Here is a 12194-nt window from a genome sequence, read left to right as displayed (position 1 = left end):
CCTGGAGAATCCCATGGATAGAGGAGACTGGTGGGCTACACTCCATAGGCTTGCAAAGAGTCAGATACGACTGAGGCGACTTAGCCTGCACACACGCACTGCCTTCTCTGGGCTTCCCTGGTGGCTCAGATGGTAAAGAATCTATCTGCAATGAGGGAGACTAGGTTCGATCCCTGGGTCAGAAGATCTCCTGGAGGGTGTGGTAACCCACTTCAGAATTCTTGCCTGGAGAATCCTATGGACAGAGGAGGCTGGTGGGCTACAGTTCATAGAAATGCAGAGTCAGACATGACTGAAGTGACAGCATGCACAGGCACTCACACATGTGGCTTGGTTACTTTGATTTATTCTAAGATGAGTTTCATCAGGTTGCCCTAACATCTAGGCTAGGACATATGGACTTTGGGGCATAGGACTAAGAAAAACAGAAAATGGGCCACCACAGCTACTATAAATGTTGTGAAGCCAAAAAGATGTCCCTGAAATTCCCTTCCATGCACTGCTTTATTTTCAGCTCTTATACCCACTTCAGTATTCCTGCCTGGAAAAATCCCATGCACAAAGGAGCCTGGTGGGCCACAGTCCTCAGGGCCCCAAAGAGTTGGACACAACTTAGCAACTGAGCATGCAGGTGCTTCGGACCACCTTTGAGACAGGCTTCACCGGAGGACTTTATGGTTTTCCTTCTCCTGTTCGGCACATGGATCTACTCGTGGTTCCTTAAACATCAAGTCAGTTCAGTTCAGTCACTCCGTCGTGTCCAATTCCTTGGAACCCCATGGACTGCAGCACACCAGGCCTCCCTGTCCATCACCAACTCCCGGAGTTTACCCAGACTCATCTCCATTGAGTTGGTGACGCCCTTCAACCATCTCATCCCCTGTCATCCCCTTCTCCTCCTGCCCTCAATCTTTCCCAGCATCAGGGTCTTTTCAAATGAGTCAGCTCTTTGCAGCAGGTGGCCAAAGATTTGGAGTTTCAGGTTCAACATCAGTCCTTCCAGTGAACATTCAGGACTGATCTCCTTTAGGATGGACTGGTTGGATTTCCTTGGAGTCCAAGGGACTCTCAAGAGTCTTCTTCAACACCACAGTTCAAAAGCATCAATTCTTCAGTGCTCAACTTTCTTTATAGTCCAACTCTCACATTCATACATGACTACTGGAAAACCCATAGCCTTAGGAGGCGAAGGGGACGACAGAGGATGAGATGCTGGATGGCATCACTGACTCGATGGATGTGAGTCTGAGTGAACTCCGGGAGTTGGTGATGGACAGGGAGGCCTGGCGTGCTGCGATTCATGGGGTCGCAAAGAGTCGGACACGACTGAGGGACTGAACTGAACTGAACTGAACTGACTAGGTGGACCTTTATTGGCAAAGTAATGTCTCTGCTTTCTAATATAGTGTCTAGCTTGGTCATAGCTTTTCTTCCAAGGAGCAAGCGTCTTTTAATTTCATGGCTGCAGTCATGCCTTAAACATATCAAGCTTTATTTTCTATCAGGGTCTTTACAAATGCCAGAAATGCTGTGCCCCTACTTCTTTGCCTGGTTGATTCTTACTGATCCATCAGGTCCTAGATTAAATCTCTTTATCCATCGGGAGAACTTTCTTTGATACCTGACACCAGGTAATCATTTGAGAGAGAATCTGTTTAATCTCTGTCTCATCCACTAGACTGCAAGCACCATGAAGGTGAGGATCACACCTGGCTCATTCACCTCAGTATCTCTGGGCTGCCAAGTTTGTATGAAGATGTTTAATATGTATTTGAGAAAGGAAAACAACATCCCCTTCCATCTTTGGTGGTCTATTAAAGGTTTTCTCTGTGTAGACAAAGAGTGATCTTGATTCAGGGGGAGATGGAACAGAAAGAAAGGCATGTGGGAGGGATTTTTATTGGGGAAGGGTGATTTGGCAGAACGAAGTATTTTGTGGTGGTGAGAATTACACTGCATGAGACAAACAAGAGGGATGGGGGCGATTTTCCAGAAGCCAGAGAAGTACTTTCCCTCTAAAACATACTGGAAGATTTTTTCTTCTAAGTTGGGCACTGTGTAAAGTACTTTAGTATGTTATTCATGTAATCCTCAAATAGCACTATGAAATAAGAATCCTACCACTGTTCCTGTTCTTACAGACCTAAGGATGGAACAGCGCCCTGCCAAGGCCCTAGGGTGCTTTCCTTTGTGTTTGTGTCTGGGAATATTTCATTTATTCAATTTTCAAATTATCCAAGTTCATTATCTTCCCTGTATCTTGCCAGGAGTCTAACTTCATCTCTCATGCTAAGTCAGTTCAGTCATGCCTCTTTGCGACCCCATGGACTCTAGGCTCCTCTGCTCATGGGCTTCTCCAGGCAAGAACACTGGAGCGGGTTGCCATGCCCCTCTCCAGGAGATCTTCCCGACCCAGGGATCAAAACCAGGTCTCCTGCACTGCAGGCAGATTCTTTACAGACTGAGCCACCAGGGAAGCTACAACCTCATCTCTACGGTTTTGGTTCTCATACTCAGATGTTAGTAACTGAACTGGAACAGCTACTGTCATTCGCCCCACATTGAACAAAGGCAGTTACCTGGATGAGGGCATGACAGTTATTAGAGAGGCTGCAGAATACAAGGGCACCAAACTGCTGACTGTATTATCTGAACTAGACTGCTGTTTGATAAATCACTTAAATATTGATGATTTTGTCCTGACTTCAAGTCACAGGGGCGTGAAAACAACAACAAACCAAGCTACTTACTACATTTGGAAGGTGGAATAGGTACACGAGGGCCCCATGAGGACACAGCCCATCTGTTTTTTACTCTGTAGGAGAAAAAAACAAACAAACAACTAATCCCTAAAAATAAAACATGAGTCAGTGCACAGGAAAGAAGCGGGCAAGGGGGAGGCACCGAGAAGGCAGGAAAGTGGGCCTTTCTCTCTCATTCTAACATCTCCGGGATGTCTGAGCTGGGAGAGGCTGTGGAAGGAGGCAAGAGAATCCTGCTGAAGGTGTGCTGCCCGAACATGAACCTGGACTCTCTTATCAAGGGGAGGATGTCCAGTGGCTGAAGAGGCACCGGCAGACTGTAACATCAGCAGTGTCTGTAGGCCACGTGGTGAACAGACTAGATTTGGAGGGGCTGTGGAGAGAGAGGGCAAGTTCCGGTTTTAGGGGAAGCAACAAGCAGGGCTGCAGAGAACAAACTGCAGTGTAACTGCTTTGAAGTCTACAGATATATTCCACCCTTTCTCAAGGGGCACCCGACTAGGAATATTCCATCGATGGTGTTGGAGAACCAGGTTACATCTTCCTCTGGAGAGGTAGAAAGAGGAGACACACCTTCGTAGAACTGCAAAGTGGAGTGTATTCAACTCCTCTTGCTCACTCCACATCCTCCACGATTTAAAACGGCGACTGTAATGAGCCACGCCTCCTGACATGAGTGTGGCCAATCAGGTTGATTCTATGTTATTGATTAGAGCTTCAGAACCATGCTCTGTGCCCACACTCTACTTTATGCAGGGCTTTTTCTTAGGTTTCTGTCGTAGAGGGGCATCTCACAGCCTACTTTCCTCCAGAGAGCTTGGAACACTCTTCAGCTCCGTAAAGCTCTGGTTGGGGTTAGGGCTGGGGTTGGGAGGAGCAAGTAGGCAAGGATCTCTCTCTTCCTATTTCTAGATTTTGACATTATGATTACCAGTTTAAAGTTAGGTTTCAGATTCTGCTCTTAAACAATCCATCTGTGACCATATATACGGTGATGACTTGCAATAGGTTTCTGGTGTAGGGTTTTGGGGGCCTCCCCAGTCGCTCAGCAGTAAAGAATTCGCCTGCAAGGCAGGAGCCACATGTTCAATCCCTGGGTTGGGAAGATCCCCTAGAGGAGGGCATGGCAACCCAGTCCAGTATTCTTGCCTGGAGAATTCCATGGACAGAGGGGCCTGGCAGGCTACAGCCCATGGGGCCCCAGAGAGTTGGCTATGACTGAGCACACATGTTGGAACATATTTTTGTAATAGGGCACCTCAGGTATTTCTTGAGGGGACACAAAGGCATATCAGTTAATACCAACACTGAAATTTTTTTTAGACTTTTGAAAACAAAGTAATCCCCCTCCATACCACTGACTGTGTACAGACAACATAGCTAAGGTGCTCCCTACCTTCCTGGGTTCCTGGAGGGCCCTCTCACTTGGAAAATAGATGGGGAGAGAGTCAGAGCACCCCATCTCCAAATCACTCAGCTGGGTAGCTGGAGGCAACGAGGGAGATGCTGGTGGACAAGGGAAATGCTGGTGGACAGATGGGATGCTGGCGGACAGGGGAGATGCCGGTGGACAGGGGAGATGCTGTTGGACAGCGAAGAAGCTGATGGACAGGTGGGATGCTGGCAGACAGGGGAGATGCCGGTCGACAGGGGAGATGCTGTTGGACAGCGAAGAAGCTGGTGGACAGGTGGGATGCTGGCGGACAGGTGGGATGCTGGCAGACAGGGGAGATGCTGGTGGACAGATGGGATGCTGGCGGACAGGGGAGATGCCGGTGGACAGGGGAGATGCTGTTGGACAGCGGAGAAGCTGGCAGACAGGTGGTATGCTGGCAGACAGCTGGGGTGCTGGCAGACAGGTCAGGGAGCCCAGCCACCATCCCCCCAAGGCAGGAGGGTGAAAGTTGACCCCGCAGAGGCAGGCACTCACTGAAATAGTCCTGAGGAGGTCGAGGCCTTCACAGGTACTGCTCCGGCAGTCACTGGACTTATAAATCACACCTTCTGAATAGATGAAGGTAGCATTCACGGTCACATTGAGGCCTGTTATCCAGAATGAGGGAAAAGAGAAGACTAGTGTTATTTCTCAGTAAGTTTATACTGGCTGTGAGATTTATCTTTTGCCAACTGATCTGGTAGTGGGGGGGAGGTGGAATTGTATATCCAGTTTTAAGCCTAGAAATATTTGAGTTCTGAGTTCTTATGTCACTCCCTGTTACTTCTTTCTTATTATTACTTTAATGACTTTAGCATATTGTTTTTATTTTTATTTTGGGGCCATGCTGTGTAGCATGTGGGATCTTAGTACCCTGACCAAGGACCGAACTTACATCCCCTGCAGTGGAAGTGTGGAGTCTTTAACCATGGGACCATCAGGGAGGCCTCCAATAAACACTTTTTAGACAATGGGATGGGGACTTCAAATTAAAGCTTAACTTATAAGCAGTTCCTCAGGTGTCGTTTCAACCCTATCCTGCTTGCCATCTGCACACCATACCATGAGATCTCAGTGCTGGGAGGGTGAGGGGGATGTTATAGAATACAGGGTGATCTCAGATGCTTTCTCTCCTATAGAGAGCTTTGAGGATGGGATGGGACCAAAGTGAATCTGGATATGGGCTCTGGAGTCTAGGAAAGGGACCCCCTCAGTAGATGAGAGCATGTGGAGGGTATGGACCAGGTGAGGGGTATGGACCAGGGCGGGGGTATGGACCAGGTGGGGGACACATGGAGGGTATGGACCAGGTTGGGGGTATGGACCAGGTTGAGGCCATGGCACATACAACCTTGGGAAGTTGATTTCCTAAGACTGAAGGAATCTTATTTTCAAGTTTTTGACCAAGTCCTGTATATTCTTCCAAACCCACAAAGCTTTCCTAAGTACTTGGGGAAAATATTGCTCTCTTCCACTTGGACATCACCAACATTTGAAATCTTTCTATTGTTCAAGTTAGTCCTTAAGTATATTGTCTTAAATTTTTCCCGAGCATCAGTGCTTAATAAGCTTAGACCATGAATCCATCTTCCCTTCACAAGCTGCATTTCTTGGGTTTACTATGCATGACCATCCATCTGACAAAATGCATCATCAGATGCAGAAATCTGGGCCTCAGCTTACTCTTTCACTTCCCCCTCCTTCAGATCCTCCTCTTACTGAGTCCATGCAAAGGCCTCTCACCATTATTGACTCTATTTTACAAATGAGATGACTGAACTTAGAATCAACAACTTACTCAGTGTCATTCAACTAGTAAATGATGGAGCAGAAGTGCAAATTCGGGTAATATGAGTTCAGAGATCAACATCTGAACAACACACTCTGCTGTTTACTTTATGTGCAGGGTAACTTGTTCTGCTAACAGCAGCAAGAGCGCAGCAGCAACAACATCAATGTCCTTGACAAGAACAACAGTAAGAGTGGCCACAATAAACACAACAGCCATTCAGTGAGTGCACAGTACGGATCAGTCAGTGAATTAAGTGCTTTATGTGAATCTCTTCATTTAATTCACACCATACTCACCGGAGGAAACTATTTACTATGATTTTATAGGTGAAGGAATTGAAGCTCAGAAAATTTAAGTATAACTTGCTCAAGGTCACAGGTTGGATAAAAGGCTGGAACGTGAACCGGCCTCTGTCTGACTCCAAACCTCTACTTCTAACCACAATGTTCCACCACTTTATTTTAATGAGCAAGTTAGTTCATGGTGGGTAAAGCTCTTACAGTGGTGACATGCTACACTCTGTGGAATCAGACAGATACAGATTTGACTCCTACTTCAAACAGACAACTTGTATGACTTCAGCAAAATTATTAAGCCTCTGCTGTGAAACAGTGTCAGCGATGCTGATTGCACAGAGCTGTGGTGAGTAAAAAGATGATATATCTTACCTAGCACCTATATGTGTGTGCTAAGTTGCTTCAGTCGTGTCTGACTCTTTGAGACCCCATGGACTGTAGCCCGCCAGGCTCCTCTGTCCATGGAATTCTCCAGGCAAGAATACTGGAGTGTGTTGCCGTGCCTTCCTCCAGGGGATCCTCCTGACCCAGGGATCGAACCTGCATCTCTTACATCTCCTGCTTTGGCATACAGGTTCTTTACCACTAGAGCCACTTGGGAAGGCCCACCAAGCACCTGACAGGTACTTAAAAAACAAGAACACCGAGCTCAGGTAGATCAAGAGAAATAGGTCACAAAGAGAGAAAGCTCTGGAAAACGGACACCAATTTGGGTCCTCGGACTTCAAATCAAATGTTCTTTCTACTACACCACACTGCCCATAGAAGGGGGTTTTATTAAATGACCTCCTAGTTACGTTATGGCTCTAGATAAGATCCATCCACTTATATATGAATCTGGACTCAGACAGGGTTGAAGCAATGTATATTGTACAGAAGACAGTTATCACACATACATGATATATGACAACTACTGCTGCTATTGACACAGAATTTTAAATAAAGAAAATTGAGACATTCTCTCCTTAGAGGATGTATCCTCATCCATAAATAACCATTAAGTTGTATGAAACAGTCACTGACTCAGTAATTACACTTATGGCAATCTTGTCTCAAAGCACGGGAGGACGGTGAAACAACGTATGTGAAAATGTTTATTGTTGTGAGTGCTAAGTCGCTTCAGTTGTGTCCAACTGTGTGTGACCTTATGGACTGCAGCCCACCAGGCTCCTCGGTCTGTGGGATTCTCCAACTGGAGTGGGTTGCCATGCCCTCCTCCAGGGGATCTTCCCAAACCAGGGATGGAACCCACGTCTCTTACCTCTCCTGCATTGGCAGGCGGGTTGTTTACCACTGAGCCACCTGGGAAGTTATTGCAGTAGCTTTAAAATAATCATAAGAAACCAAAAAACAATGGAATATCCCACTGTAGGGAATTACCAGATGATCTGGAAAGGCATCTAAGAGATACAGGACATCCATTCATATGATATACGAAGATTAAGCAACTCCAGGAAAGCCACTTGTAGAATAATGTGAAATGAAGGTCAGAAAAGTGTTTCTGTGCTGTAGTGACTCCAACGATGTTCTTAACAACAAAAACTTGGAAGCACGTGAAAAGAATCTGGAAATATCCAGGTGACTGGAAATTATCAGGGGTGATGACTTTCTCTTTATCATACATGTTTTACCTAATGCTATAATTTATTTTAAGAATTAAGAGATACACACAACTAGTATAGATAGGATGGGTTAATAACATGGTCCTGCTGTATAGCACAAGGAACTATATTCAGTATCCTCTGACAAACCACAATGGAAAAGAATACGAGAAAGAATATATATATATGAACAACTGAATCATTCTGCTGTACACCAGAAATTAATACAACACTGTAAATCAACTATACTTCAATAAAACATATAAAATAATTTTCCCATCCCCCTAAAACAGCAGTAAAATAAAGGACTGTTACACTGAATTTGGGGCTTCCCTGGTGGCTCAGATAATAAAGAATATGCCTACAATGCAGGAGACCCAGCTTCAGTCCCTGGGTGGGGAAGATCCCCTGGAGAAGGGCATGGAAACCCACTTAAGTATTCTTGCCTGGAGAATCCCCATGGACAGAGGAGCCCGGAAGGCTATAGTCCATGGGGTCACACCAGTCAGACAAACTGAAGGGATTTAGCATGCATACACTGACTTTGCAAATTTATTACATCGACTGCATCTTATAAGAATCACCACCAGAGATGCAGAGAGAGAATAGATGGATTAAAAATCTTCATCAAAGACTGAGCATCTGTAGGAATTTTACTTGATTCATCTTCTTGATAGACAACCCTGTGAAATCTCAAGTCCAGACCAAATTCTGTCTCTGAGATGATGCAGAAGGAAACACAAGGCCCTGACACTCAGTAGTAAATCCAGTTTTATTTGGAGGCATTTCACTGCTGCAAACACCTGGGTCGGACCCATTATTAGAGCAGAGTGTATCATGAGTGAACTCACTGAGGTAGGGCTCAAATCCTTCTTTCTGAAGATCTACTGCCTTGAAAGAGAGAAGGGCCCTTAGAGGAGGTTGGGTGATCAAGCAAAGAACGTGAGGTCTTCACTTAGCAGCCCTCTGGCTGCAGAGGAGGTAACAGGGAGGAGAATTCTGTTACCGTATTCTTACCAGCTTCAAGCAGACGCTGGCTCACGATTTTCACTCCCTCCTTCACCACCTCTTCCAAGCTGTCCAGGGACTCTGGGAAGGCCGAGTTGTTCATCATCAGGACGCTGATCTCGTAGCTGCCATCCTGGCAGTTTCGACTCACGTGGGAGGTCCAGAACGGCAGCCCTGGCCGGAGGATCAGTGACCACAAAGCCAAGGCCAACAGTGGCGTCTTCATGACCTCCCTCACCTCAGCACCATGCTCCTTGGGCTCGCTGGCTTCACTCGGGACTCTCAAGGAGGCAGGAGCTCCAGCCCGACAGCCTGTCGCTGGGTCCCTCAGACTATTCTTCCCCACGATTCTCTCTGGTCACCCCACCGGTCACGTGGACCGTAGGAGACAGCCTGCCTGCCGGTAATTAGCAGCTACATTATAGTGGGAGATAAACCAAAGTTCACTCTGTGTGTTTGCTCACAGAAAGGTCAGAGTTATAAACGGGGAGATTACCTGTGCCTCACCCAATTAAAAAAACATCAATCGGTGACACATCACTGAGAAAAGGGGAAAAGAGGAAGAGGGCGGTATTGTACACACCAAAAACTCTTTGGAAATGGAAAATAAAGGTCAAAGTGTTTAAGGCAAGCACAAATATGATGGGTTATTAGCTTTTAGGTTACAGCTGCGCACTGAAACCAAACTAGGACGATCTGTGTTTCAATCACCTAAGTCAGCAACTATTATTGAGACCTGACTCTCTGTGAGGCATTTTGGCAGGGCACTGGGTGTACAGCCATGAATGATATGGACACATTAATGTCTTCATGGAACCTGCATTCTGGTGGGGAAGACAAACATTAAATAAATCATTATGAATAACTAAACTCGATAATCAAAAACAGTGCAGAGTGCCATGGGAGCACATGACCAGGTGTTGTTGATGTTGTTCAGTCCCTAAGTCCTGTCTGACTTTTTCCATCCCCATGCCAGGCTTCCCTGTCCTTCATTATATCCTGGAGTATGCTCAAACTCATGTCCATTGAGTTGGTGATGCCATCCAACCATCTCATCTTCTGTCACACCCTTCTCCTTCTGACCTCAATCTTTCCCAGCATCAGAGTCTTTTCCAATGAGTCAGCTCTTCGAATCAGGTGGCCAAAGTACTGGAGCTTCAGCATCAGTCCTTCCAATCAATATTCGTGGTTGATTTCCTTTAGGATTGCCTGATTGATCTCCTTGCTGTCCAAAGGACTCTCAAGAATCTTCTCCAGCACTACAGTTTGAAAGCATCAATTCCTTGGTGCTCAGCCTTCTTTATGGTTCAACTCTCACAAGTAGTACAAGACTACTGGAAAAACCATAGCTTTGACTACACGGACCTTTGTTGGCAAAGTGATCTCTCTGCTTTTTAATACACTGTCTAGGTTTGTCATAGCTTTCCTTCCAAGGAGCATCTTTTAATTTCATGGCTGCATGACAGATTAACCTAACCTATTCTGGAGAGTCAAGGATGCTTCCCTGAGGAGGTGTCCTTTGAGTTGAGCCTTGAAGGGTGAACAGGAGTTAGCTGTTCAGGAAGAGATGGAGAGAATGTGGGCAGGGGCAGAACTTGTGCAAAGACCCAGAAGCAAGATGTGGCATGGATGTTTGAGGAACTGAAAGAGATACAGTATGACTGGAGTGAAGAAAGCTGTCCCGTGCAATAAAGAATGCCAGAGGAGTAGGCAAGGGTAAGCCAGGGAGTTTTCTGTAAACCATTAAGACTTTGGAACTTTAATCAACAAGGGAATGGATAAAAAAGAGGTGGTACATATACACAATGGAATGCTACTCAGCCATAAAAAGAAATGAAATTGTACCATTTGTAGAAACATGGATGAACCCAGAGTCCATCATACAGAGTGACGTTAAGTCAGAAAGAGAAAAACAAATATCATATATTAATGCATACATGTGGAATCTAGAAAAATGGTATGTACTCAGTTGTTTCAGCCATGTCCAACTCTTTGTAACCCTATGGACTGTAGCCCGCCAGGCTCCTCTGTCCATGGGATTCTCCAGGCAAGAACACTGGAGTGGGTTGCCATTTCCTCCTCCAGGGGATCTTCCTGACCCAGAGCACAAACTCTAATCTTTTGCATTTCCTGCATTGGCAGGCGGGTTCTTTACCAATACCTCCACCTGGGAAGCTTGAGAAAAACAATACAGATGAACTTATTTGCAAAGCAGAAACAGACACCCAGACGTAGAAAACAAACATATGGATACCAAGGAGGGAAGACAGGTAGCAAAGCCAGTCTCAGACAGTGGGTTGTGGTGAAGGAAAATACAGTGTTTTATTACAGGTGCCATGCAAGAACAACAAGCAGCTAATGCTCAAAGACCAAAACTGCCCGATGGTCTTCAGGGAAAGGATTTTAAAGACAGTGTTGGGGTGAGGGTTGCAGGGTGTGTGATTAGCTCATGGACACTTTTCTGACGGGTAGAAGGTGAGGTGACATGGTGGCATTTCAGGAATCTCAATCATGCATTTTCCAGCTCCAACCAGGCTAGGATCTATATGTTTTGGGTCAGCAGTTTCCACCTAAGTCGGGGGGTGGTCTGGTTTCTCTAAAAAATAACTTAAGGACGTGTGTCAGACACTGTTACATGTTTTTCTAGAAAAGAACTAGGACTTTATGATCCCATGCTTCAGTTTTACTTATTGCTCAAGTTGTTATCACCTTCCTCTCTTGACTGACTCTTCTTAGCTCCCGCTTTTGCCCCTTCTTCAATGATTAGTTGCTTGAGTCTGTTTTCTAAACAGGCCAGGGAAACTAAGGTTTTTTTTTCTAAAGGTAGGAAAGGGGAACACAGAAGGGTCTGCAATGAGGAAGGCGCTGCAAGGCTCTGCTCAGAGTCATATATTCAAGTATATTTCTAGACTTGTGTCTGGAAGATGAGATTGTTTATGTATGATTGTTTAATAATTCTGAAGGAGGTGAGTCATCGGCTGAGAATGAAAGGCGAGCTGGGCTAGTCCCAGGCTTGAGAAGGGAGGGACTTGAAAAGTTACCATGATGAGTGACAGAAGGGACTGATAAGAGGTGTGTCCTAAGGTTGTTTGGCGGCGGTGAGTAGGGAGACGAGGAGCTGAGTGACCAAATCTATGGTGGTCCTACTCAGCCTAGATTTATGATTTTCTCCAGCCATGCTGAGCTGCTCTAGAACAGGCATAGCAAAGTGAATGGCGGGGCTTACTTGGGTCTGGAGTTTTTCCAGGTACGTGCAATGAAAGAACTGCTGCTGCTGCCGCTAAGTCGCTTCAGTCGTCC

The 12194-nt window shown here is 45.8% G+C and overlaps 1 protein-coding gene across 3 annotated transcripts in view; it reads right to left on the bottom strand.

The window, feature by feature from the left end:
• The window catches only part of GUCY2C (guanylate cyclase 2C), a 100985-nt gene that overhangs the window by 58055 nt on the left and 30736 nt on the right, over positions 1-12194 (bottom strand). For 2 of the 3 annotated variants that reach the window (XM_086401913.1, XM_086401912.1), the window contains 2 exons: positions 4693-4805; positions 2751-2815 (listed from right to left, as the gene is read on the bottom strand). In XM_086401913.1, the coding sequence (XP_086258039.1) occupies positions 2751-2803 (53 nt within the window). In that variant the 5' untranslated portion in view covers positions 2804-2815; positions 4693-4805. Of the gene's footprint in view, positions 1-2750; positions 2816-4692; positions 4806-8903; positions 9936-12194 lie in introns of those variants that run through there. The other variant, XM_086401911.1, reaches the window with a different exon arrangement.

Source organism: Bos grunniens, chromosome 5, assembly GCF_055505025.1.
Source record: "Bos grunniens cultivar Pamir isolate PY7600 chromosome 5, Bosgru_T2T1.0, whole genome shotgun sequence".
In the NCBI taxonomy this organism is placed as follows: Eukaryota; Metazoa; Chordata; class Mammalia; order Artiodactyla; family Bovidae; genus Bos; species Bos grunniens.
This window is presented reverse-complemented; position numbering and strand designations above follow the sequence as displayed.